Consider the following 26,297-nt stretch of genomic DNA (forward strand, 5'->3'; position numbering starts at 1 on the left):
TTGTTTTGACATGTCACTAACCGCAATGAAAATCCACTCTGGTGCAAACAGCAAACCAAAGATGATCATCTCTTGAGAAACCAGCGAAATAAAGAACTTCTCGCGAGCGGTGTTCAGGCATCCCTCTAAGCTTTGCTCGGTATATCGCGGGCATCGATAGAGGAAGCGTGTGACAGTTTCGGGTGCAGTACTTGAAATGCGGGGCGTTCACTTATTGCAGTCAGCAGAGGTGCTTCCCGAGTTGTACATAACCTGTAATACGTCTGAACAAGAGAGTTGCTCTCGATCTCGGAGTCCGTGGGTGTAAGTGGTGAAGTGGGCAGGTGAGATATGAGGGCATTTCGGCGCATATTTGGTCCCTGCAACCGAGGGTGCCCAGCGCTGGGCTCCTAGCTGTCTATTCGGTGCTTTTAATTCTAGTTTGCATTCGCTAGACTTGATGCGTGGACAATAGTCGCCTAGGAAGTGTGGGGCGAGGTGGCCATCGGCGGCCCTGGTAGCTATAACCTCCATGTCGACTAGCACGTTCCCTTGTACTCCACTATGACCAGAGCAGCGTCTTAGTTTGACCAGGGTGTCTCCGCAGTGCTGCCTGGCGGCCCCAACCATTCCGCGGCCGCTAAGAGGTCGCTCCAGGTCACTCCCTCCATGCGCTCGTTGATGCATGACATCACTGCTTGTGAGTCTATGTACACCTTGACATCGTCGGAAAACAACCATAAAATGAGGCTGATCACAGTTGAATTATTCGACACACATTTATATGTCACATATGGAAACACTCATTGTATCTGATACCTTATGGTTGCGCGAACGCAAAGAATGAGCTACATAGGTCCAACGTAGTAACTCAAAGCGCACTTTTAAACCCTGATTTGAGACCATGGAGGTCAACATCCGAGACCTTGTGAAGGATAACACGTGAAACAGTGTAAGCCTTGCCAGATTATTGGTTAAAAGTGGTTCAAGTACCAATTGCTATATCTCCGGGCTCCAGCGCCAAGAATTGCCTAATTGAAGCATGAAAATGGTCGTTTCTCATGTATTTATTGGAATGAAAATGAAGAAGCTGAAGAAAATGAAATTTCATCCTCAACAGGGGGGGGCGGAGTTTTGTTTGGCACGTTGTCACATTATCGTCCTCCCAAATCGGCGAGTTTGACCCAAAACAAAGAGGGCATATCAAGCCCCCTCTCTTTGTTCGCATAAATAAGAATTCCAATCTTAGTATGAGGCTATGACCATTGGTACCCGCAAAGTCTCGCTGTCGAACTATTAACGCCGGTGATGCTTTCATCCCAGCATGAAGCGCAGCAGGCATCTCTGCAACGAATCGAAGAATTCGCACAATACATTGTCCGAAACAACTTGCAGTCATTGCTATTCGACTTTTTAGACAAGCTTAGGGGATGATGATGCGTATCTGGAGCTAGTGTCTCACACAATACCCAATCCAACTATGCCCTCCAGGCCTTCGCTCCCACCATTTCTACCACCGCCACCGCCACCGCCACCACTACAAACAAGCCCCCTGATGGTCTGGGTCGATAACAGAGCCGGCCCTCCTTCCCAGTCTCAAGAATGAGGGTGTACTTCCTTCGGACTTCTTACATCCTTACAGCTACAGGGAGACGGCCATCGGTCCATCTTTCATCATCAGTACACCGACCACCCCATTTCCCCACGAAGGCCGCACCTCGATGTATGCGGCTTTGCCGACCACAGCCTCTTCGTCTGCTTCGGTCGCAGGCGGCTCCGGTAGAAGCAGAGAGCGGCGCTCTTCCCTGTCAAGAGGACCCAAGCTAGCTGCAGGCTCAACTCTAACGCCAACCCAGGTCCCGGGTTCAGCCGCAACTTCGATCGGGGTCACCAAGAAAGGCGAAAAGCGCAAGATGGCGGAAGTAAATAGAGGTCCTGAGGGGCTTCGACTTCAATAGGGCAGTCTTCGGCCCGAAAGCAAAGGTCCCGAAGCTTAAGCATAATTAGCGGGGCGAGAGGTCTCGTATTGAAGTATGTATCCGATGTATACTTATGTAATACTTCTTAGTGTGGTAGGCTCGGAACGCGACCTCTATGAGGTAAAGATACTGTGCATGGGGCCGTAGATACATGTAGAATATACAGGGTTTATATACATAGTTAGAAATGGTACGAACGTGTGATAATGCAGTAATATACGAATAGCTGAGGTAGTATATCAGAGAGCTTGAGAAGTAGTTCTATTCCTATTTCAGCTCTATTCGTGTAATATTCTGCAGTAGACTTGATCAGAGTGGGGCATTACAAAAATAAAACCAAATAGGGAAAGAACCATTTGGCAAACTCTCTATTGCATGAGATACGGAACATGTATGTATACGTAATTCGTATCAGATCGGCTATGTATTTTTTAACAACTTGCCGTTCTTTTTTCTTGATTCTTTCATGCCATAACCTGCTAATTATTCATGCCTCCTGAATATGTCTTATGTACTGTACACTGCACACATCAACGCGTATTGATCGGACACCCCGTAATCTTAGACCTAATCTTCTAAGTGTAACCAGCATTTGCAGCCCTTTGCCGACTAGCATTAGTCTCGATCCGAACATAGTCCTCTTCAGTCGCATCACCATCCTTCTTGACACTAAGATATGCCTCGCCTAGAATCTGCAGCGCCTCGGCTCGCAAGTGAAGCTTACTGGACTGCAGGGTCGGGTCAGCGAGGACTCGGTCACAGGTCTCGCGTAGGACTGATTCAATCTCAAGTTTGGCGCCTTTGAACAGCGCGCGTAGGCCCTGCGTGAGATGAGGAAACGTGAGTGATCGTTCCAACCATCCGAGTAACACCCCAGTTCGGGAGCGGGCAGGGCCAAGTGAAATGACATAGGAAGTTTTACAGACCTTTTCTGCAGCCTGTTCCTCGAGTTTTTTCTTCTGCTCCGGGTTCATACCAGACTTCTCAGCCTCGGCGATTTGATCAAAAACTTGTTTGAGCTCCAACGCTACGAAATGAACGATAAACGACTACCAACGAAGCACCATGTATGAATTAACATACCTGACCTTACAGTCGATACTCTGTAGAAATTGCCGTTAACTTATTATCCCGTATAAAAACTGATAGACGAACGTTTCGCTAAACACGTGATACTTTCCTGTATGTTATGCAACCAGCCTCCCACACCCATGAATGTTTGATTCGTAGCCAAGTAGTGTTTAGCCTTGGAGACATAGACAAATCCAATGGCATTCAAGAGCTCGACACCGTATGACTCTCCTTTAAGTTCACTATTGAGCCAACAAGTGAGCCGTCATATGTAATTCGCTAAGCCTAAACACCGACTTAGCCTCGATCTCACATATCTGCCTCCAACTATTTGCTACGTCTGCGTCTTGTTGGGGATGGCCAGTCGCACTCTCCGTGTATATGGAAAGCTTGCGGGATAGTTCGGTGACCAGTAACGATACCCGTTCGGATCGTGCTTTTTGTTTCTAGTTAGTATCGGGGAAATTTTAGTACAAGTTACATTAGATGCGAGCATGTTTAATACTAGCCTGTGCATCTATTTGTCGTTCGCGCTCCTCTTTACGCAGGCGTTTCTCCTCTCGTCGAGCACGCTCCTCTGGAGAAATAATCTCGCGCCCCTTCGCATCTCTCTGGGGTGGCTCACTCGGTTCTATACATCATATCAAGCAGGTAAGACATCGGTGAAGACGGATGAGACAAACTTGGCTCAAGGCCCACCTTCGTGATCACTTTCCTCATTCTGCAGTGCATCCTTCATATCCTTCCCTAACGAAATATGTCCAATAATAGGGACAAATCTTTCGCCACCAAATATTGCTGAGAGATTTCTTCGGGGTCGACCTAAAAGTCACATAAAAATTAGATCGCTGATTCAAAGTGTCAACTAGTACGTACAAATCCCGCATCTGGCGTACCCTCCTTGGGCCCAAATTCGTTATATTTCTTGCGTAGCTCGGGATCGGACAGTACTTGGTACGCTATAGAAATTTGTTTAAACTGTAGGTGTACCGTCTCCTCGGCGCTGGGATCATCTCGATTTTTGTCAGGATGGTGCTTGATTGCGAGTCGCCCTAGAAAGCGTGAGGGCTAGCGACGTTAGAAAATCCTGACTACTCACTGTATGCCTTTGATCTCATCGGTAGTTGCTGTAATCTCCACTCCGAGAATCTCGTAATATGCAGTTTCGAGAGGTCGTTCCTGTGTGCCGATTACGCTTACGCGGTTGGGGTGTGCTAGTTCCCGAAGCTCGTTTACTTGAGCTAGCTGATGATGAGTGCTCATTAGGTACTGGAGCCCGAAGCTCTACTAATATTCCAATTCACCTGCTTCACTTTGCACCGGGCCGGTATGGTGAGTAATTATAGCAGAGCACTTGTAGCACCTTATTCGAAGCGGAGTTCCAGTAGGTGGAGATGGATTGGGTGCGAGATATTCGATGGGAGTTGAACATTGAGTACATGTCAGAGGCACATGCGGCACCCGAGCGTGAGGGAAGTACTCCGTAGTCGCTCATTGAAGATAGATTAAGGGCACGTGATCCGCCCTGAGCCACTGAACGTCATAAAGCCCTGGCGGCGCTTAGCCGGAGATTTCTCATCGCAAATATAATCTACAGTCTATGCTGCACGTTTTCACTGTCGGTGTTGTTGATTCTCGTACCCAATATATGTATATATTTTCTTTCCTCGAGGAAATTATCCGTCTTATACGGGCCGAACCCAATAGTGGACTACAATATACATGTTCTACGCAATCTATTAAAATATAGACCGAAGTTACATCATACACGCGCCATAGAGGAATCTGGGATGGGTGGACTCAGAGACATGTACTCATTATTTAACCATACGGTATCTACCAGCCGCAGCCACGAATATGAATGCATTAGGAGAGACCTCAGGAGACACCAATTAGGACGTGGTCGCCTCGCCCTGGGTCATCAAGGAAGAACTAATGGGCCTCCGCATGGACCGGACACACCGCACAAAGTGACAAATAGTTCCAGGGGTCGAGGCCCTAGCTTATGAATAGGCCGAGAGGGCATTTAGTGGCTCCTATGCATAATGGGTAGGTTGTGCCGGAGAGGGCTGGGGAAGAAGGGTTGAAAGGAACGAAGGAATGCGCGGCTGCGGTCTTTCACAGTTGGTGTTCCCGCCCTCTGATCGGCCACATTCTTGTCCCCAAGATCCCAGTGGCCTGGGCGCCACACGAGCCGACTGTCCAAGAGTGGTGGGTAAGGACCGAGGGTCAGAATGACAGCACGTGTGTGGGGAGTGCCGCATGTCAGGTCGGTGACTCGGATGGCGGTATGGCTATCTGGGTAGATCACCAAGCTATACCAGAAGCCGTTTCACGTGTAAGGAGGATAACGAGGCCGATGCCAGCGAGCCCGGCGCCCCAGTCCCAGCAGCAGTAACAAACATGACCGCTCTAAGCAGATATCAGTCGTGACAAATTCAGTGCTGCGTCTCAAGAATACGATCGCATTTGCGACTCCGCCTGTGTATGTGATCGGTTCACGAAGACCCGCAATTTCGGCCAATTGCACAGCCGTACAGAAAGTTTCACTCTCAAGGCGTCTATGGGTTCTTGTTTAGGAGATCCGACTGGCCTTTCTTAATCGGTGAAACTCAAAGTCCCAGGGTAATGCCCGATGGTTGCGACGTAGCTGAGGTCAGGGCCCGGGGGGGGGGCGATAACAAGGCCCAAGGGCTACACATAACAATGGACAACGGTAGTAGAATACAACAATAGGGCCCATTAAATAATAAATAATGAGTAAAGAGCTAAATAATAAATAATGAGTAAAAGAGCATAAAGTGCTCGAAGTGGAAGGAAGGACGAGGGTAGCTAATGGATGGGAGAGATATGGCCCAGCAGTCGGATGAGGTCGACAAAACGGCTTGTGGCCTTGGTGTATTTGAACAACAATTCTAACGCCGAGGATACATGGTGTTCAAGGACAAACTGAGGTCTTCCCTTCGGGAGGTGAGATGTGCTTGTCCCTACTCAAAAACTGGGGGCATTTGAACAGAGAATGTACGACCGCTTGGATTCGCCCCTCAACTTTTTCATCTGTGGGGATTGACATGCTCTAGGCGATAGAGACTTTGCCTAAGCTCTTTGTGTCTGCTGATGAGTCGGAAGGGGAGTGCTTTTCCCGCAGTGAATGAGCCCTGAGACAACCGTATGGGAGCTCGAGTGAATGATGATGTCGTCGACTATGGCACTTTCCTGGGTGACCGAAAGTGTTCGGCCAACATGATAACCGCAACCTCTGTGTGTAGGCTCGAGGGGGATCAGAGGTCACGAGGCTTGACACCTGTTCTGAGCCCCATTCCGTCGTGGACCTAGGGAACTTTCGCGTCCATGAAGACATCGAACTACGGCCTATCCGCCCACGCCACGGTTGAAGACACAAGTCTGTCCTGAAAAGGCCTCGGAAGGGTGCACGAGGGGTCTGCGTTCTACCCCCCAAGGGCCACTGCGCAAAGCAGGATAACCTGGCTCAAGCGATGCGGGGGATACGCTGGAGGTGGAGGTGGGCGCGCAGTCTTTGTTAACGAATATATGTATTGGGGGAGGAGGGGGCGCGGCCAGGGTGAACGTCCAGATGTCTCTGGGGTGAAGTGAGGGAGGGGCCCATAGCACTGAGTATTGCTCTGGCCGCTGTGCTTTGGGCTCTGGTTGGTAGGCCCGCAAACACAGTCGACCTGCGTCTGCCAGGGATCTGGGTGACTGGTGAAAACTGAATGTCGGATACGTATGAGGGGAAGGAAACACTAAGTTGAGCTAGCGGCTGGCTGATTAGGCGGGAAACACTCACTGCAATGCCTAATTTGCTTGAGTCCGTATTGGCTGAGTTTTCGAAACGCTGCAATGTTGTTGTTGGTTGAAATATATCTTGATTTAAGAGAAGCATTGAAGGATAACTGAGGTGTCGAAAGAAAATTTAGAGCGTCAGCATATGTGCCATAGTGCATATTAAGATGGGCTCTCAATACAACGCTCTCGTAGGATCAAACATACACGGATTCAAGTGTGTCCCGGACGCTCTTTCCAAGTTCGGTCGGTTACTGTTAATCGTCATCAAAGCTGCATAGAAAGACAAAGAAAGCAGGAAGACACACTTTCGCTGAAAGGGTTGATAGAAGTAAATCTCAGTATAAGCGTGGTCTTGAGATGTGCAGTGTGTAAGTGGATCGACTACGGCGGTGGCTGATTTGGAGGAAGCTTGGGTACGTCAGCCAGTTGACCTATCATACGAAACGCAGTTGTGGGCCAATGAATCGTTTCTTTGCCACCACTCTTTATGGAGTAGTTACGGACCAAGGTTGCCCCGCATCGTTTCAATATCACATCAAGACTTTGAACTGTCATATGCTAGACCAGCCCTCTGGTTCTTCAGCATGGGAATTATTAGGCTGTTACTGCGTCCTGCCATTGATTCCGGTGAGGGATCGACGAAGAACTGTGCAAAGCCCTTCACCTACTTTTACACTGGCGGATTCTGCCATGTTGAAAGATTTTTTTCTTAATTCTATGCACTCTATGACGTTACGGAGCTGAGCCCTATGGTGCGACGTATCCACTGGTCGGTTAAAGTACAGGCAGGTACAGAAGTAGGGACTAGGCATGATTTGTTGCCGTAAGGACAGGACAGGTAAAACGTAGCAGAGAACGGGAGAATGGGGAACTAAGTGAATAAAAGGCTAAAAAGTAACGCAGTACATGGTCGGAAGGCAAAAGAGGGGTGAGATGTGCGGAAGGAGAGAGAGAATGGCAAGGGGATGGGAGAGCAGAGAGAGGGGAGTAGTGTTGAATTATTAATAAAGAGGTTGCGCAACCATTCCAAACCTAAAAGTCGCCTGTTATGTAGTCCTCAATTTTTACTATTTATCTTTGCTGCCACACACCGACCGCCACCACCAACCTTGGGAACATCGATGAAAACTATTCGAGATTCGGATTGAACGTTATCCTTGGAGCAAAATAGAACTTGGGATTTAGAACGGTTGCACAACTTCTCTAATGTCCTAAACTCGAATAGTGTATGCGTGGCCACGTGACGCGCTTGTATTTGTTTGTGCTTCTCGTATATATGCTCACCAAGAGCTTTCCTGTAAACCTCAATTCGCTACAACGTAGACAAAGCCGAAGATTAGATTCATGCTCCTCTATTTTGTTTTATTTGTCTCTCAGTGCCTACAAGTTATTTCATATTTAGGTTCGTCACACTTGCGCTCAGCATATCGCACTTAGTGATCTCAGCCTCCGGATATGTGTATACATGTAGCTGGTGCGCCGCTCAATGAGAAAACGCGAATTAAAATTAACGTCGGATCAATTAAATAGCAGGGCAGCATCGCTTGACAACTACTAAACCTGTATGTCGCCCTCAAAAGAGCGTTTTGATGCCCATGGCCACAGTCCTAACACGCACTTCTCTAGTCAAGCTCTGCCAGGCTCTTTGTTTCCCTGTTGTGCCCGGTCTGGCGCCTACCATTCCCTTTGGATTCCTCCACAAAGTAGTGTTAGAGTCCAAAGACCATTGTATACCCCCTTATATGCGCGTTTATTAGAGACTCATTGCAAATTGTACATTGGACTTACCGAGAACGTGCTTAAGGAAGATATCGTTCTTCCATGTTGAATTAAGGTGACCCAAGCTAGTATAGAAGCTTTCGACCGGCCTTGCGTGGATCTTGAGCTCCCGCACCGCGTTCTTGATACCATGCTAATACGAGATTCAGTTATGATGTGGTTGAATCTCATCGGACATAACGAACCAATTGGGTGGGGGAGAACCTTGGGCTTGAGTTCGGTTGATGTTGTCTAGAAAAACGTGTGTCCTCAGCCAACATCCAATCCAGAAAGTTACAGTGCGGAACTCACCAAAATAGCTATCCCTATCTACCGAAAGCAATATTTTCGCACCAACGTCACGTGGATTCTGGCGGAAATGATAAACCTCCTCAGTATAAGTCCATCGGTCCGGAAGGTGCTTGGTGCTGGGATGATTTTCGTCCAGGACTACGAATGTCTACCATTTCGCGTTCTGTCAATCTGTGGCGATAACCTGACTCCAAGAAAGAAGCTCACCGCTGGTTGGAGGTCGGGATGATAGTCAAATAGAGCGCCTAGTATATGTCGGGTTACTACGGTAGATGTTTCCTCGGTGCCAGATTATATGGACATACCAACTTCTCTCTGGTAAAATGTTGTGTTGTAGGCAGGCTCCGCCACCGTGAATGCCAACAAAGTTGCCCCCCTTATTCAGATACTTCTGGAAGCTTTCTTTCCGTCCTCATTCAATACTGGTGTTGTATCATGAATCTGTCAGACGCCGTCCATATGTGGGAATGAAGTGGATACGAACATACCTTCGTCGTTGTTATTCAAGAAAACCACTGCGTCGTACTTGGCAAGGTTTTTGTCATTGAATAGAGTTCGATCCTCAGTGTGGTCAAATTTAAGGTTATGTTGTTGGCCTAGTTGAAACAGAGCGGCGGTGGCTGTTTCGATGTAAGGTTATGTTGTTGGCCTAGTTGAAACAGAGCGGCGGTGGCTGTTTCGATGGATTCGTGTCGGTATCTGAAAAATAAATAACTCGTAAACATATACGTAGAGACAGGACACAGGGCTCTTACCCCTCAGTGGCGGTATAGATGAGGAGTCGTGGAATGGTAGTGAGAATGGTAGTGAGAACAGGCACGACCATGATAGTAGATTGTGGATATGGATCCCAGGATATGTTGACCCGAACATATATATGCACTGTTGCCAAGAGAGAATCTAGTAGAATAGTAAGGGTATATCAAAGAATGCGTGTGGTAATATCTGTTCTATCAAAAATTGAAGCCACGGTCCTGAGCCAGGTTCAGTTCGGGATCCCCGGGCATCCCGATTTGAACAGGACCGGTGATTGGGATCCTGAGTTGCACCATATTTTTTCCTGCCATGTGTCTACTAATTGTTGTTACTGTTCTTGGTCCAAGATTCTGGGGGGACGAGTCAGAGATCATGGACCGTTGGTCGCACGCGTACGTTCGTGGTCATGTGTATCCGCTGATGTAAATATGATACGTAACTTTGGATTGGCCTCCCAACTTAACCGCTTTCACTGGCTCATATATGAGAAGACACACAGAAAGGCACACAATTACGATCTCTAAGGCAATAACACAATATTTCATCCCTTAGAAATATACAGACAGTGCCTCCTTTGCCGGCCATCAGTCACCAATCTGACACCATCTTTCTGATGCTTTGTGCGTTGGATTGATAGATACCGGACTCTATTGTTGAATGGCTCGGGTGTACTGGAACTGGTCTACTTTTCAATCAGCGTATCAGAAGGATCTATTTGCCAAAGTATATGATATTTTCGAACCCAATTCTTAAATTGATTTTTGCATCTTTTTTTAAGTTTGGCAGCCCAGGCCATGTCCATCTTGCCAAGAGTGCATGCTACAGATGGTCGTATCCAGGTACGCCTCAAGGCATAAACTTTGAGCTCTGGCTTGGCAAAGCATTGTCTCGGGCTCTACGCTCAATTGTACGCTCGTTGCAAGATCATCGCGTCCTGTATAACCGATGACCATGATAGTGAGCGTCACGATCGCTGAAGAAGGCTGCCATGGTAGAGGTGATCATTTGGAATCACTCGTCCTAGGATGGACAGTCCTCCAGTACGATACAAGCCAAGATTTATCTCCCTTCCCTTAAGGACACTGTATCCTGTAAAAATTGTTAGGTAGGTTTGATCTGGGCCTTTTCTCTTTTTGAGCGAAGATCATGAATTCATAATGCTATACAGGACCATCAACGGGAACGAAAGTCCGAGATCTCGATCATACACGTGACAGATGTTATCCCGTTCTTGGACAGCTGCGCTTAGGCAGCGACGAACAGGTCGACAGACAATCATAACCCTTACTGTTCTTGGTGGCGGAATCTATCTTGCACCTAAATCAACTCGACTCGCATCGACCTTCTTCAGGCAGAGACAAATGGCTATTGGTGAGTTGCGACATATAGATAATCGTCGTTACCCCACACGCGTGCGCGTCTTACTGATCGTACCATACCTCAAGACATTCATCCACCACAGGCCCCGCTTCGATGGGATCACTCCCCAGAAGATGTTATGTCGTTTACCAAGGAGGCGATTGAAAACTCTCGCAATATGCAAGACACCGTCGCTTCGCTCTCGGAGAGCGAGTGCAGCTTTGGCAGCGTCTTCCTCCCATTAGCGCTTGCCGAAGCCCACCTGGATGCGACAACTGAACCTCTCTCTTTCTATCAGAATGTCTCTCCCAACGAGAAACTGCGTGACGCTGCGACGGAGGCCGAGAAGTTGGTCCGTGAATTCGGTATCGAGAGCTCAATGCGAGTAGATGTGTATACCGCCTTACTCAACGCCCGAAGAAGGGAGAAAAGTGACAAAGGAGGAGCAGAGGCTAGTCGACAAGATGATCCTTGATGGGAAACGTGCTGGTTTGGCTCTTCCCGAGGATAAACGGGCCGAACTCATGAAGCTAAAAAAGGAGCTATCCGTCGTCTGCACAGATTTTTGGACGAAACTTCAATGAAGAAAAGGCGAGTATGATACTTAAATAGCTATATTATGCAATTTATTGATGCTAATTATTAGGGAACGGTTGCTTTCACTCGTGAAGAGCTCAACGGGGTCCCCGAAGATGTCATCAATGGATATACTCCCGTTGAAGGAACCGACAAGTTGGCCGTTACATTTAAGACGCTTAGATTCCTTCTAGATTAATATACCTCTGTTATCTCGTGCCATCGAACTTCGCCGCCAGTGTGCGGCCATATTGGGTACAAAAACTGGGCGGATTACGTCGAGGAGGAGAAGATGATCAAGACCTCCAAGGCCGTGATCGTAAGCCTCATATTACATAAGCGAATCCACACTACGTCTGACTTCATACTTTTAGTTTCTGGCTGACCTGGAAGAAAAATTAAGACCTGTGGGGGACGAAGGATCGCGACACTTTGCTCAAGCTCAAAGAAAAGGAACATGCTAAGCTCGGCCTTCCGTACGATGGCGAATTTTATATTTGGGACTATAGGTAGGCAGGAATGTTGATGGCTGACTAAGAGCTCTAATTCGTATCCAACAGGTATTACGATCGCGTTTTTGTTGAAGAAAGCCTTTCGTTAGATGATGCGTTGGTCAAAGAATACTTCCCGGTTGATGTTGTTGTTCCCACTATTCTTGAAATCTACCAAGATTTATGAGCGTAGAATTCCAAGAGATCAAGGGCAATTTGTGGCACCCAGGTAGGTGTTTGCCTTATATGATCATCAATACCTGTATTCTGGACGATTATATGGATGTATAGCTAACTTTGTTCTTTAGAGGTACAGCAGTTCGCGGTATGGAACGCCAATTCCAAGAGTAAAGAGGATTTCCTCGGATGGGCATATTTGGACTTATTCCCTCGCGGTGAGTACATTCCCATCCCGCTTTTAGGGTAAGCCAAAAACTAACTTCTCAATAAAGAATCCAAATACTCTCGCCGCCGTCTGCCACTCCAACCGGGCTTCGACAGTCTCAACGGACGCAACTATCCCACCGCAGCGATGGTGGCAAACCTTGCGAAGCCCACTCCCGGTCGTCCGGCGCTTATGCGTCACGATGATGGTTACATTCTTCCACGAAATGGGCAAGTGCATTAGTATTCATAAATAATGTTTCTCTGATTTTGCTCTAGGCCACGTATTCCATGGGCTCCTTAGCAAGACTCGATTTGGTCGCTTCCATGGCACCAGTGTGGCCAGGGACTTTGTCGAAGCACCCAGCCAGATGCTTGAAAATTGGTACGCTCTTATACCGTCATGTTCAAGGGGCCGATAATTTATGTGATAGCTAGGTGCTGGGAGCCCGAAGTTCTTAAGAAAATGTCGAGCCATTATGAAAAGAAAGAACCCCTGTCCGACGAGTTGATCAAGAAGCTTGTTGATATGGTATGGCGTTTTTGATACAGAATTTATTGAAGCTAAAAACATACATATACAAAAGTCGATACGTCAATGTTGGTTTGTTCTACCTTCGCCAGATCTTCTTCGGCAAGTTCGATATCAAGGTCCATACTCAGGACACTCAAGGAGCTAAAGGTAGCACTCATATATTCAATGTAGCACTCCTCTATCACTCCCTCTACCTTGATTCATAGCGGACCACGACTACAGTACTTTGTGGGGGAAACTGCACTCAAGGAGCTAAAGGTATGCACTCATATAATTCAATGTAGCACTCCTCTTATCACTCCCTCTACCTTGATTCATAGCGGACCACGACTACAGTACTTTGTGGGGGAAACTGCGTGAAGAAACTTCCCTGGTCAAGTCTGGCTCAAGTGCGACCCACGGACAGGCTACATTTGCGCATATCACCGGTGGATATGATGCAGGATACTATTCGTATGCCTACTCGCTCGTCTTTGCTGCCGACATGTACAAGACGGTGTTCAAGGGTGCTCCACTAGATCCTGCTCGAGGTAAGTTAATTTGATAGGTGTTATGACTGATGAGAGTCTAATTCTCGATTTAGGCAAGCTTTATCGTGATAAGGATCTTGAGACCAGGAGCAAGCCGAGATGAGATTGATTCGCTCAAGGTATGCATTTTTGACATTTGAATGATCCACAGTTTGATCAAATCATATCAACACAGGATTTCCTCGGACGCGAGCCGAACTCTGAAGCGTTCTTGGAAAATCTATTGGGCAAGTCTTTGAAGTAAACAAAGAAACGGAAAAATGCCATTGAAAAATCAGCTGTTCTGAGTGACAATATCGAGTTTGATACATTAGCTACTTGGAATCAATGAAGTCTAAATCTATTGGTGATTTTAAGCCAGACGACGGGAATTTTCGACCGTTTTCGATGGTTCAATGATGGGTAACTTGACACCTCTGGTTCCACGATACGGCATGAGAGACAGGTGTAAGAGGTGGTGCAAAGGTATGGATGCCCGGTGTCATACACATGAGGGTAGGAAGAGGTGGTGCAAAGGTATGGATGCCCGCGTGTCATACACATGAGGGTAGGTGCATCTCCCCATGCCTCCCCTGCTCTAATGGTCCGAGAAGAACCACAGATAAGTAAATGCACCGGTCAACAAATAGTGGGTATATAAATCACTCGTAAAATTCGTGGGCAGTATAGATAAGATAGTAGTACCTGGACTATGATCGCATGAAAGGGCCAATTCCCCTGTATTATGGTGTTCCTGATTTACGGATTCCCTATAGAATATTTGTCAAAGATGGGACTCGCCAAGCACGTTCAAGTTTCTTAGTAGTAGGATTGATGAGTCACGGTCTTATCTCCAGCTATCGAACTCCCTTGGTCTAATTAATCCACAGAGATAGGAGGCTTTGGTCCTTTCCAGAAATACATATCCAGCAGTGCCACAGTTATAAGACGAAGAGTAATTCAGTTTTAGCTGGTAGCAAGATATCATATCGCACTCAGCGCTTAGTGGGCTTCGAACCAAGGGCTCAGTATCAAGATCTTGCAATTAAGGGAGGGGTCGCTTTGATTCCGTAAATGGTTTCACTTAAACGTAAATGTGTACTTTATATACTGCATAGGGTGCAGGGATCTCCCATCAGCGAAGATCTATTCTTATATACTAGTGATATTCGCTAGCATCTACGTGCCTGATTTACTGTTTGTAGTGGTTACTAAGAGGTAGGTATATGCGCCACAAAGAGTTATCGCGGCGGACTTTTGTGAGGTTAAGAGCATATTTCAAGAGCAACCCGACACTTGACCCGGAGGCCAGTCGGCGAATTAAATGGACACATTCGGAAGTCTCGCCGATCGTGACGTTGCGATAATCAAGTGGCGAGACAATGCGGGGTTCCTGTTGACATGGCCCAAACTAGAAAAAACGATGCCGCGCAAAAATGCCTTCTAGATTTTTTTTTTTAGTGGCCTGCCTCATTAAGCCCACTGCATATTCAGCCTTATCGCTCGGGGAGATCGGATCAGGCTGGTACCTCTGTCTGGCGTATATAATTTTAGCACCGAGCCTGCCGCTTGTTCAAGTATCCAACCACCGCCATATCGCTCTCTTGTTCAACTATATAGAAACTTGATAACCTGTACTTTCCTTTTTTTTAAATGTGGGATATTATTCTCGTCGTTGCTGCTTTTGCATTGTCCATCGTGGCTCTACGCCACCGAAAGGCTCCGCGACTTCCTCCTGGTCCTCCAGGAAACTGTTTTTCGGCAACGCGCTCGAGGTAAGATAGACCTTCATTTCAGCGCGACGAAACTGATATCAAAGATAGATACGCAAAGCGCCGTTCTTGTGGCTCAAGCTAAACGAATACGCTCAGACATATGGTACGGGATAGTCGAATAAATTATCCGAAGAGTACCAAACCTAACAATTTCTATTTCACAGGGGGCATATTTACCTTTCACCTACTCGGTCGACCGACCGTAGTTTTCAACTCTCCAAACGCGGGGATCGATCTCCTAGAAAAACGAGCAACCAACTTTGCGACGCGCCCTCCGATATACATGGCGGAATTGTAAGTCCATTCGACCACACCCACAGGGGGAGAGGGGAAGGTATTAATAAATCGTCCAGGTCCGGTTGGGCAGAAGCGATCCTCTTTGTTCCCTATGGCCCACGTCTACGCTCTTACCGTCGACTCCTACACCAAACTCTAAACCCGCGAGCCACCCTCGATTTCGAAGATCTTCAAATACAGGAGTCCGAAAGTTGATGAAGCGTCTTTTGACGCGTCCCGAGGATTTTCTAGATCATGCGAAATTGTGAGTTGTTCAGTGCGCGAATTGGGGCAAGTAGTTCCCGAGGCTTAGATATGTCTTCCTCCCCTTAGATACGCCGGAGCTGTCTCTATCCGTATTGCATACGGACATACAGCTCGCGACTTTAGCGATGAATTCATCCAAGGTGCAGAGGAGTTTATGAGAGCCCTTTCGGAAGGTGTGTTAGGTCTGATAAAGTATGGTTGTCCACGACTAAGTCGCGTTTTCAAATCTAGCAATCCTTCCAGGGAGATGGCTAGTTGAGACAATCCCATCGAGTGAGTTTCAACGATAGAGGCTCCATGAAAAAGCATACTCATAAAGGTAGTGAGGTATACCCTCCGGTTCCCAGGTGCTACATTCAAACGCAAGACCGAACAATGGGCAAGGATGACGGTTCAGTACCGACAAGGTCCGTTTGATTATGTACTAAAGCACATGGTAAGTCACCTTTTCTTGTCGTTATGCATTTGCGTCTCACATTGAGAAATAGACCGAAGGAACTGCTGAACCTTCGTTTACGTCGAAATTGTTGGACCCTGCGGACGGAAGTCAAGTCGGTGAATCCGAGAGGGATATGATCAAAGTCAGTATCATTTCGTCTTTATAGATCATAAATACTCACGTTGAGCAGATTGTGGCATCCCATCTGTATGGCGCCGGAGCAGACACAACCGCCTCGATATCCAGTCGTTTTTCCTTGCCATGACGCTGTACCCCGATGTTCAGTCTACCGCCCAAGCCGAACTTGACGCTTACCTCGTCTCCAACGGACGTTGACGGTCTCGGATTGGGAGCACCTACCTTATACGAATGCGATCGTTATGGAATCGTTAAGGTGGCATCCCGTTACGAACATCATTGCGCGAAAGACAAAGGAGGACGAGGTTGTGGGAGAGTGGGTTATTCCTAGTGGGACATATGTTATTGGGAACCTATGGTTTTCCGCCTCCTTTTTTTCACTGCTACTTGTTAACACGGATACAGGGCAATGTTGCATAACCCGGAAATCTACCCGGATCCATGCGTGTTCAAGCCTGAGCGATACCTAGGGAATGAACCGGCTCCAGACCCGGCTATGTATGGATTCGGATTCGGAAGAAGGTAACATTTTGATTTGTTATGAGTATCTTTGCTGGAGTTGACGGATAGATTCATCAGAGTTTGTCCTGGGAGGCATATTGCGCTTCAATCGCTTTGGCTTGTGATCAGGTAAACTTGTTTCAATGTTGCATCGAGGATGGCTTAGCTAAGCAGAGCGTAAAGTAACATTCTGGCCAACTTTGATATCCAAGTTCTGCACACCCGATGGGGAAGAAGTTACGCCGGGTGAGGAATATACGAGTGGGATATTGAGGTACGAGGAAATCTAGTCCATTTTTTTAACCTAGTTGATGACATTCCTACAGCCGACCGCTTCCTTTTAAAATGTTATCAAACCAAGGGTTTGGCTTGTCGGCTATGGTCGACGAGGTGGAGATATGATCCAAGCTTGGAGTGATATACCGCAAGCGACGAGGGTGCTTGTTTTCCGGTAGTTTGTTTATATAGATTTATCACTGGGATAGGGTGTGTGGTTCGTGTGGATTTAGACCGAGTCGAGCGTTATAATAATATATATCAGCGTTATCGAGTACTAGAGATTCATGATATGGGCGGAACAAACGCCGTTACCGCGATATAGCATATAAGACAAGGGCTTCTCCAACGAAGCATGAAACCATCGATTGTAGCACGTCTATTTCCTGTGCCTCGCTATCGGATTTGCCGGCGTTGGGAGTTGAGGTGGGGACTGTGCCAAGACGGTGTGGTCGTCACGTGACATGTATCCCCGCGCCTTCCTACCACCACCCAGCCAACTCGGAAACAAGGCTCCATGCAGAACAGGGGATGATCGCGTTGTAGACTATAGAAATTATATGTTTATTTCTTCAGTTTGAATTCGATCTTCACTTGGCCTCCAAGACGCCGCTTTAATCCGCAGAACTCCCGATCATGATTCTACCGAGTCTACCCACTTAACCGTAAACCTCTTCCTCGCTCCATTGCGCTTTGGACGACTTGCCCATGACTACTTACTTGATTTGTTTACATTTACGCACAGCTCCTTGTGAAACTCAATTTGACGTCACGGTAGGCAAATGCTAAATGGTCCTTCCGTTCTGGAAGTTTTCACTTCTATTGGTTAGTGATCATTGATATTGGGCCGCTTCAAGCCTTTTCTAGGAACATGCTCCATGCCTGTGACGCGTGCGTCTGAAGGCGGGATGCAACATGTGTCTGGCCTTAGCTCCACGTGGGTAGGCTCATTGGGCTTGGCTTCCAGCAACAGACATGTCTATATAGCCTAGGTGATCCGTTGTTCTCCCCTGCATGTCGGATAGCCCCTTCTCTGCCTGAACGCCCCTAACGAACTTCACGATGATACCCTCGACGACTTTGCTATTCCTAGTGCTTTCCTATATTCGGTTGGCGTATACCCGACCCCTTCTGCCTCGACAGGACGACCCAGCTCCTGTACAACTATTATCTTCGTCCCAGATTGCCCTAGTCGAAGCTCGCATGCTGGAGCAGTCCAAGGGAGGTAAGCACCGTGGTCTTACCCGTGCAGGCCTCATTCACTCATTGGTGCCCACAGCTGGGAGCTCGGAACTGCAACTCAAAGCTTGTTCGAGTACGAATACCCCTCGTTTTCGGTATACGGAAATAACTTTGTATCTCCACCCAAATCACTTCCCAAAAACGCGGACATAAGCAAGATCCTCAATATCACCGATCAAATCGTCCTCGCGCGTCCTCCTGGCGTATTGAGCTTCATGCCAGACCAGGCAGCCGGCGATCCGCCAAGTACGTGCCTTGATCTTTCCAAGCCCGAGTGGAGCCCTGACGAGAGAAATAATCAGGCCTTGGCGTATCCATGCTCTTTGCCAACTGGACCGTCCGCTCGCCCACATCTACCGGATCGAGCAACTATGCGAGTGCGATCATCGATCAATTAAACTACAGTTTAACCCGTGCGCCTCGTGCCCCCAACGGTGCCATCTCTCACCGCGTGGATCAGATTCAATTATGGTCCGATTCGGTGTATATGCTTCCTCCTTTCTTGGCCTATTTTGGCGCTCTGCACCGCGACGAGGGTGTTATGCGCGCCGCGTACGATCAAGTATGTACCGAGAAGCGATTTTTTTTTCGGCGTGGATTGATCCTTGACACACTTACGTTAGGTTCGACTTTATCGTGATTTGCTCTTTGACGGGAGCGTCGGGCTATGGCGCCACATTGTTCTTGGGAACGGCGAAGACCTGAGCCATTGGTCGACAGGGAACGGCTGGGCCGCCGCGGGGATTATGCGTGTCTTGATCACCATCAAAGAGTCGTCCCTCGCCGACAAGTTTGCCGCCGAGCAGGGTAACCTTGAAGGGTGGGCCTTGGAAATTGTTAACAACATATGGAACTACCAGGTGCGTCTACTCGACCCGATTTGACGACTCTTGACTGATCAGGGCAATACAGCAAGCCAACGGGACTCTTTTGAACTATGCAACAGACGGAAACTCGTTTGCCGATTCGGCAAGCACGGCTCTGCTAGCTGCAGCAACATACCGCCTCGCAACATACCTCGACTCGACCGGATCCAACGCGGACATATCCAAGGCGCTCTCCGCTGCCTCGCGTGCGCGCACGCTCGTCTCTCGTTCGCTCGATGCGGACGGATGGCTGTTGAACGTCGTCGATCCTTGGAATTTCCCCCTTCGTGGAACTCGGAGTGCTGAAGGCCAGGCGTTTGTGCTTAGTCTTGAAGCTGCGTACCGGGATTATAGGAATCGGGCCTAGTGCTGGGGTTCAACTTGAAGAATAGTGTGAAAGTTTTTTTTTATTAGAGTGAGTGGGTTGTCTTGTGTTGAGGTTCTCGTGTTAATCTGTTTGTATATCAGATTATAGACACCAATACCCTGTTTCTTTGGTCAACTGGTTTGAACAACTCGCCGAGACCCTTTGTTCGCTATTATGAGGGTCTATATATCATTTTATTTCCTTATCCTATTGAGTGTTTATGATAAATGTAATGACGACATGAACCAATGTATGCCAATGTTGAATATGATTCACACCGTAGAGTTGAGCGTTTATATTATGAAATCACAGGGGAGGGGCCAAGAGTGGGGAGTTCAATGCAAGTCAAATAATCTAACGAAGATCAACAACAAAATACCCGTCTACATCTATGGATACAGGAAGGCTTTTACACATAGTTGGCGAAGAAGGGGATGAGAGACTGGGCGAGAGTGTAACTGAAAACGAGTTTGGGTCCAACGACGATGATCTGCAAGGAGGGTCAGAATAAGAAAGCTGTAAAATCGTGAATAATGACTTGCCTTGGGAGTAAGTCCCTTGAAAAAGGCGGTCGGGCCTTCATTCTTGAGCAGGTCCTTTACGACGGTTAAACCGCCGACCTAACAGACTTGTGAGAAAAAAAGACGTTCAATGAAGACAACGAAATAAACCTACGTTTGACTCAAAGTTGGCATTTTGGATGCGAGTCTTGACAACATCAAGTGGAGCCGCGACAGTAATACTAGCCACAGCACCAGCAATCGAGGCAACAAAGTTCTGAGTCCAGGTGGCCTTGGAGTAATCCTCGATATGCAGCAGCTTAGATTTCGTAAACGAGGAGGCGCCAAACAGCTAAATCAAATTCTATCAGATGGTCGATCCCAGACAAAATTAAAAAATTACGAAAAACTGACTGCAAAGGATCCAGGCGCATTTCGTGCCATTGTCCATCCCCAGCCGCGGTACAGAGCGAATCCTTCGTCGGCGACAATCTTGAAGACTCCTCGTCCGCGGAATGCTTCGGGGTTGACTTGGCGCTTGATTTTGAGGACGTCGAGAGGGAGAAGGACGACTTCGCCGATACCGGTCAAGCTTGTGAAGTATGACTACAGTGTCGGTTGATCGAATCGAGTGACTCACCTGCCTGCGCACGCATGCATCAACATTTTTCCATTTTTCTCTCCGAATGCATTTGTAAAGTTTTGCTTGTAGTGGGATGAGATGAGGTCATTGAAGTACGGCTGTCCACCAAATTTGTATATCCTTTGGGCAACCTATTTATACACTCAAGTTAGTTGTAGAGACGATGGATAGTTATGGTCGTACCTTGTATCCCGCTGCGTACCCCAGTCCAGGGAATAAGCTGACCGCTTTCTTCAGTAAAGGTGCGTTCGAGTATTCACGGAAGATAATAGGCGACAGGGCCGAGAACGAGACCTAGCTGACTGCATTAGAGTAGTGCGATTACGCTTTCATCCTGTATACCTTGGCCTTGTTACTCATAAGTCGCTTGGCAATTGTATCTACAGGGTGAAATACCAGCAACTCCGCGACACCTACGCATACGAGTCGGATTAGTTTGAGACAATATATACCGCTGATAAATAGTCACCAGATGCGCCAGAGCCAAGAACGCGGGCGGTGCCCGACTCTTTGTGTTTTCCAGACGAGTTAATGGGGGCCATTGTGATGCAAGGGGAGTGGAGGCTGGTGGAAGTGCAGGTGAAGAAAAGTGAATACAATCTAATCACCGATACCGGCCGATCACAGTGATCGGCCCTGGATAGGCTCTGTTTACCTTCTACGTTAGCACCAATTACGTAAGCCAATCGCCACGGGAGTTGGTTATTGTGTGCCCATTTGTGAAATGCCTATTTGCTCGATATGACTTTGATCGTGGGTGGATGCCCTCGTTAGCCACCAAATACTCCTTATGGTGTGTTGCTACAACGTATATGCGTACATCACTAAGTTTTAGCCAATCGGAGTTTGCGATTGGTGCAGATAGCGCTGCGTGCAGTGTCATACAATTACGGTTTACTTTGGACTGGATTCGGTTGTTAGAAGTATAATAATTCATTCGTGTTTCAACATTGGGACCAGAAAGGGTGAGAATGACATCACCAGTTACCTGCCCTAAAGGTCTCCGAAAGATGCTCGGCTCCGGATCTGACTCCAATGATGAAAGCTTTTCTATCGGGGCTCATACCCGCTATATGTTCAGCGCAAGTAGAACATAGCCGGAGCGGTTACTCCGGGTCCGTGTCTATCTACGTTACCAAGCGATCAGAATATTCTTGATCTGGAACGAAGCCGTCCTATACCCATCAAGGTTCATTGTCCCAAGACTGATTCAGACATCCTTCTATTCTTCTCGTCCCCGAACTTTGCAAGAGCGCTCGTTTCTCCAAGAATTATGGCTTCCATCTCGACTATCAACCAATTACAGTACTTCGACTGAGGTTGACTGCTTGATACCGTACCCCATCTTATGACGTTGTTCTTCCCACCTTGTCCTTTTCAGAAACGTTTAGAACTTCAAGAATCAAAGCTTTTCCAGAAGGGTTGGGAGCGTTTAGAGAGATAGCTAACTTTCGTGGGTGGGCTCCATCACCGGCTGCGAGTCCTCGAAAACGACCTGTGTACCGGGTAAGTGCTGCGTCAAGTCATCGTTCGCCGACCGATAGGGCTGTGAATGTAGGATTATGACGCTCAAGGACTCGCGAATCGATAAAGGGTATATAAACGCCCATCTGTAGAGGACCTAACAGCATAATTCAATCTTTCCACACAGAGTGTTGAGCTACTGCCTACTCGACTGTACTAGAATGGGCTCCCTTCCAAAAGAATCCAAGACAGCTGGGGCGGATATTTTCATCGCTGGTAGTGGTCCGGTTGGGTTAGTGCGTTTATTTAACTCAGTTCTCAGACTAAAACATCTATTACAATAGATGCACTTTTGCCCGTACAATACTTGACCGAGCGGAAGCTGCCGGAAAACGTATCCACATATACATGGCCGATGTTGGTTCAATCGATGGTCGCTTGATTGGAGGGCACCTGAAAAACGACTTAAGGTAATTATTCCACTTAATATCCGCAACCCTTACTTACAGAACTATTGAACTCCAAAGATACCAGATCGACAGTGATTTGTTCTGTAAATAATCGTTATCTCGACCAAAAATCAGTGGCTAACAACCATTGTCCCTAGCTCACGTCATAGATGCAGCACTCCAGAAGGTTTCTGTTGCTGGCAAGGAAAATCGATATTCGCCATACTACAATCCGAATCAAAAAGAAGCTTTGAACGTTCCCGATTGCGCTATGACTAGAACCATAGGAGGGATGGGCACTCATTGGACCTGTGCTTGCCGTATGTTGTTCCAATCCAAGCTTGTTTTACTTACCTTTTTTGACGATGTGTGATCTAGCCCGGCCAGAACCAGGAGAACGCACGGAGTCTCCCCTCTCAAAAGGAGAGTTCGATAGCCTACTAAAAAAGGCAGAGGACCTTCTCCAAGTGAGGGATGACCAATACGACGACCAAATCCGTCACATCAAGGTCAAAAAGCACTTGGAAGAGTCATATGACTTTAAGGGCCGCATTAGAGATCTTCCTCTAGCAGTGAAGAGAGACGAAAATCATTGCGTTACATTCGGAGGACCAAACACGATTCTTGGGAAATGGGCCGAACCTGCCAACTGTTGCACGGACCCCGATTGCAAGAAAAATTGTCTCTTTTCTCTACGTGCGGAGCACAAGGTCATTAAGCTCAAGTGTCGCAGAATGTCAAATTTTTCGTATGCCAATGAAGCCGTGCTCTTAAACCTAAGGAACAATGAGCTCGTGACCGTTGTTTTCAACGTAAGTACTTTTTATACTCGTCATACTGGAGTTGGTGCCTGATTTTGCACTTGTAGGCATGCGTGATCGCGTTGGGTGCCATTGGTACTCCTCAACTTCTCTTGAACAGTGATGGTATAGAGGCAGATACCATCCCTTCGCTGGGGCGGCATTTGTCGGAACAGTCACTGTGGACTTGTCAGGTATGGTTATACCGATCAGGAACCTTACTCCTATTCCCTTTCTGACTGTTGCGTGGTGTGTTTATAGGTCTATCTAAACGATAAATCCGGAGAAATAGGGGATGAAAAACCTTTCCCGTTGAGTCCCTCGGTGTAAACGACATGCATAACACCTGATACCAATTCTGTTTAGGAATTCTGAGCCACAAGTAAACGTTAAATACACTAATGATCGACCATGGAATGGAATGGTTAATCGCGATGCTTATATATATGGAGGCCGCCACCCGAACCCTAACTACGATCCAAAGTTTATAGTAGATCTCCGTTTTTATGGGAAACACAAGATAGATAAGAACAATCGGGTCACGTTTGATAAGTCAGATTTGGATATATACGGCTTACCCCGAGCAACAGTACGTGTTATCAGCCATTAACCAAACGCGCTGAATCAGACTCGGCTCGGGTATAGTTCGAAGTTACAAGAAAAGAAGACGATCATGAGTGCGTTTGAGTATTCATGCTCTCATTACGTTTATATATATTAATCTGCATGCCTTTGCAAGAATGGTGGAAGATATGAAACGTGCAGCCAGCGTACTTGGGGAGATCATCGATCCTTCTGAGCCTAAACAGCAGGTACGCCCGTTAATAAAGCAATAGTAATGTTTCGGCTTATACTTCTCAACCTTTTCCAACGCCCCGACATCAGCCGTACGGTGCGGCACTACACGTTACGGTCGGCATCTCCCCTTCACTACCACAGATCACCCATATTCACCAATAGTATGTTTTTACAGGGGACAACTCGAATTGGTCGGGGCGGGAAGGATTGTGAACAACACTCGGTTGCAGACGAAAACTCGTTAGTTCATAATTGGACCAATCTATATGTTGGGGGGAATGGCGTGATCCCCGATGCAACTGCTTGCAATCCTACCCTCACTAGTGTAAGTCTTAAGCTATTTGGACAATTTATCAGTTTAAAAACAGTTGGCAGGTTGCCTATGCTATCAAGTCTGCTGAATTTATTGCTAGGACCCACTGATCCAGTAAATTCAATAACAACAAATGTCTATTCCGCCTAGAAGATTGGAGACAATCACAGACGTAACCAAAGTTTTTGTACAAATTAACGTGCTATTGTGAATAAACTGAGAATTGTTTACTATGAGAGGGCTGAATTGAGATTTTCATTCGGTTGCTCCGTGAGCTTATCATATATAGCAGTAGCATTAGAAGAAAGCATTCAAAAATATTCCTTTATGTCCTTCTAATGACCCGCAAACCCAATCGACTCATTGATATCAGGCTTGTGGATAAAGCAAGAATAATTCAAACATAGAACACACGTATGATTTGTTTACTGTACTTCATACATACAAGCCAGCTTCAGTGCGTGGCCAACAGAGATTTAGAGACGATACTGCGCCCCCAAACCCCGAGTACTTTGGGGTCGGAGTATCAAGTACGCTGCTAAGAACAAACTGACAGGGTCGAATTCATAGGGGGCTTAGACTTCTCAATACTCCGGCATACACCACAGGTTCAGTCACAGGATGTTACATAGTTTGCAGGTTAAAGCTAGTCTTGTAATACCTTTTCGTCTATTTTTCTCCAGACCACTATTGCCACGGCGCGTTCTTTGTATCATAGTGCATATATTACCATTTTTCATGCCCATAGTTCATATAAAATCCTCGTTCGGAGTTACCACCGGCCATAGTCTTAGAAGAAATAAACGGTCATGATCATAACTTGTGTTATTCCGAAAATGAGCTGGCCATCTTTCTTAGTAATGTGTCCAATTATTCATGAGATATCATTACCAACAAACTAGAAAGCGAGACCTATCTGACCGTATAAGAATAGTATGATTTCGCTGCAATGCTACTATACCTTAATCTTGTTGCTCGTAGGTTGTTTAGCAAATGTCCCGCTGAGCCTCGAAAGGTTAGGAATCTGTGCTATGCCCATATTTTGGCAGGCGCCTGCAACTAGAGAATCAGAGTCTACCACAGCTGGAAGGTCTGTGGTGATAATCTCTCGATGCGATAGAAAGCACAACCAAATTTTGGCAATACTCCACATATGAGGTGAGGCTTTTTGTGCCTGAAAAATCAGCGTTTGGCGGGATTACCATACCTCTCCCAGAAAATGACTAGCGGTCCCGCGCCCCTTCTCACACTGGTTAGATTAGCTCTAAACAAATTCAGAAGTGGTTGCCTAGAGCCATAGGCATGAATGGCACCCGACTCTTCGTGCTTCCCAAATGAAATGACGAGGGTCATTGTGGTGCATGGGTAGCCAGGGCTGATAGAAGAGTGCTAGTGGCGGAGCACAAAAGCACTATAACAACAAGTCCCGGGCAATCAAAGTGATGGAACGTATGTTTAACGATCTAGTGCTTACAGGCAGCTTGTTATTCAACGCCGTTGGTGAAATGGTTATCATGCTTGCCTTCCACTGTCGAAGCACAGCCACAGCAAGCGGCGGGGGTTCGATTCCCTCACGGCGTATTTCTTTTTTGTTGCCAGGCGCTTGCAATGGCTAGTTCCCACGACTTGCTGGGTTTCATACTTAAGTCAAGTTGAAAAGCACCTTT

General features: G+C 47.1%; 8 protein-coding genes and 1 non-coding gene across 9 annotated transcripts; 6 read left to right on the forward strand and 3 right to left on the reverse strand.

The window, feature by feature from the left end:
• Positions 1-207: 207 nt before the first annotated feature.
• RhiXN_07664 (Reverse transcriptase from transposon X-element protein) lies at positions 208-666 on the reverse strand (the record flags this gene model as incomplete). The annotated part of the gene is made up of 1 exon (XM_043327480.1): positions 208-666. One exon carries the CDS (start codon positions 664-666, stop codon positions 208-210), a length of 459 nt encoding a protein of 152 aa, XP_043182865.1.
• Positions 667-1,459: 793 nt separating this feature from the next.
• Positions 1,460-1,937, forward strand: RhiXN_07665 (uncharacterized protein; the record flags this gene model as incomplete). The annotated part of the gene is made up of 2 exons (XM_043327481.1): positions 1,460-1,572; positions 1,622-1,937. The coding sequence occupies 2 exons, from the start codon at positions 1,460-1,462 to the stop codon at positions 1,935-1,937; spliced, it is 429 nt and encodes a 142-aa protein (XP_043182866.1).
• Positions 1,938-2,533: 596 nt separating this feature from the next.
• Positions 2,534-4,292, reverse strand: RhiXN_07666 (X-domain of DnaJ-containing; the record flags this gene model as incomplete). The annotated part of the gene is made up of 8 exons (XM_043327482.1): positions 2,534-2,985; positions 3,042-3,061; positions 3,128-3,271; positions 3,327-3,465; positions 3,535-3,660; positions 3,729-3,851; positions 3,926-4,032; positions 4,129-4,292. The coding sequence occupies 8 exons, from the start codon at positions 4,290-4,292 to the stop codon at positions 2,534-2,536; spliced, it is 1,275 nt and encodes a 424-aa protein (XP_043182867.1).
• A 6,587-nt stretch (positions 4,293-10,879) lies between these two features.
• On the forward strand, positions 10,880-16,609 carry RhiXN_07667 (metallopeptidase MepB; the record flags this gene model as incomplete). The annotated part of the gene is made up of 23 exons (XM_043327483.1): positions 10,880-11,033; positions 11,108-11,386; positions 11,442-11,572; positions 11,668-11,753; positions 11,837-11,916; positions 12,001-12,106; positions 12,158-12,205; positions 12,268-12,317; positions 12,397-12,483; positions 12,541-12,681; positions 12,752-12,857; positions 12,911-13,004; positions 13,214-13,265; positions 13,328-13,537; positions 15,236-15,291; positions 15,340-15,394; positions 15,456-15,585; positions 15,659-15,832; positions 15,901-16,007; positions 16,066-16,107; positions 16,158-16,270; positions 16,323-16,419; positions 16,464-16,609. 23 exons carry the CDS (start codon positions 10,880-10,882, stop codon positions 16,607-16,609), a joined length of 2,544 nt encoding a protein of 847 aa, XP_043182868.1.
• Positions 16,610-18,066: 1,457 nt separating this feature from the next.
• On the forward strand, positions 18,067-19,663 carry RhiXN_07668 (cell wall glycoside hydrolase YteR; the record flags this gene model as incomplete). The annotated part of the gene is made up of 6 exons (XM_043327484.1): positions 18,067-18,129; positions 18,214-18,413; positions 18,468-18,676; positions 18,733-18,992; positions 19,054-19,290; positions 19,343-19,663. 6 exons carry the CDS (start codon positions 18,067-18,069, stop codon positions 19,661-19,663), a joined length of 1,290 nt encoding a protein of 429 aa, XP_043182869.1.
• A 389-nt stretch (positions 19,664-20,052) lies between these two features.
• On the reverse strand, positions 20,053-21,348 carry RhiXN_07669 (mitochondrial carrier protein; the record flags this gene model as incomplete). The annotated part of the gene is made up of 8 exons (XM_043327485.1): positions 20,053-20,153; positions 20,202-20,283; positions 20,339-20,515; positions 20,578-20,755; positions 20,804-20,937; positions 20,990-21,100; positions 21,149-21,219; positions 21,276-21,348. 8 exons carry the CDS (start codon positions 21,346-21,348, stop codon positions 20,053-20,055), a joined length of 927 nt encoding a protein of 308 aa, XP_043182870.1.
• A 1,143-nt stretch (positions 21,349-22,491) lies between these two features.
• On the forward strand, positions 22,492-23,849 carry RhiXN_07670 (GMC oxidoreductase; the record flags this gene model as incomplete). The annotated part of the gene is made up of 7 exons (XM_043327486.1): positions 22,492-22,562; positions 22,615-22,740; positions 22,798-22,823; positions 22,878-23,039; positions 23,098-23,531; positions 23,588-23,713; positions 23,781-23,849. The coding sequence occupies 7 exons, from the start codon at positions 22,492-22,494 to the stop codon at positions 23,847-23,849; spliced, it is 1,014 nt and encodes a 337-aa protein (XP_043182871.1).
• Positions 23,850-24,259: 410 nt separating this feature from the next.
• On the forward strand, positions 24,260-24,740 carry RhiXN_07671 (GMC oxidoreductase; the record flags this gene model as incomplete). The annotated part of the gene is made up of 4 exons (XM_043327487.1): positions 24,260-24,331; positions 24,405-24,431; positions 24,493-24,642; positions 24,693-24,740. The coding sequence occupies 4 exons, from the start codon at positions 24,260-24,262 to the stop codon at positions 24,738-24,740; spliced, it is 297 nt and encodes a 98-aa protein (XP_043182872.1).
• Positions 24,741-26,121: 1,381 nt separating this feature from the next.
• On the forward strand, positions 26,122-26,211 carry RhiXN_12400. Its single transcript has one exon. It is a non-coding gene; the product is annotated as a tRNA-Gly (tRNA).
• Positions 26,212-26,297: the final 86 nt, after the last annotated feature.

This window comes from Rhizoctonia solani, chromosome 9 (genome assembly GCF_016906535.1).
Source record: "Rhizoctonia solani chromosome 9, complete sequence".
NCBI classification, from domain to species: domain Eukaryota; kingdom Fungi; phylum Basidiomycota; class Agaricomycetes; order Cantharellales; family Ceratobasidiaceae; genus Rhizoctonia; species Rhizoctonia solani.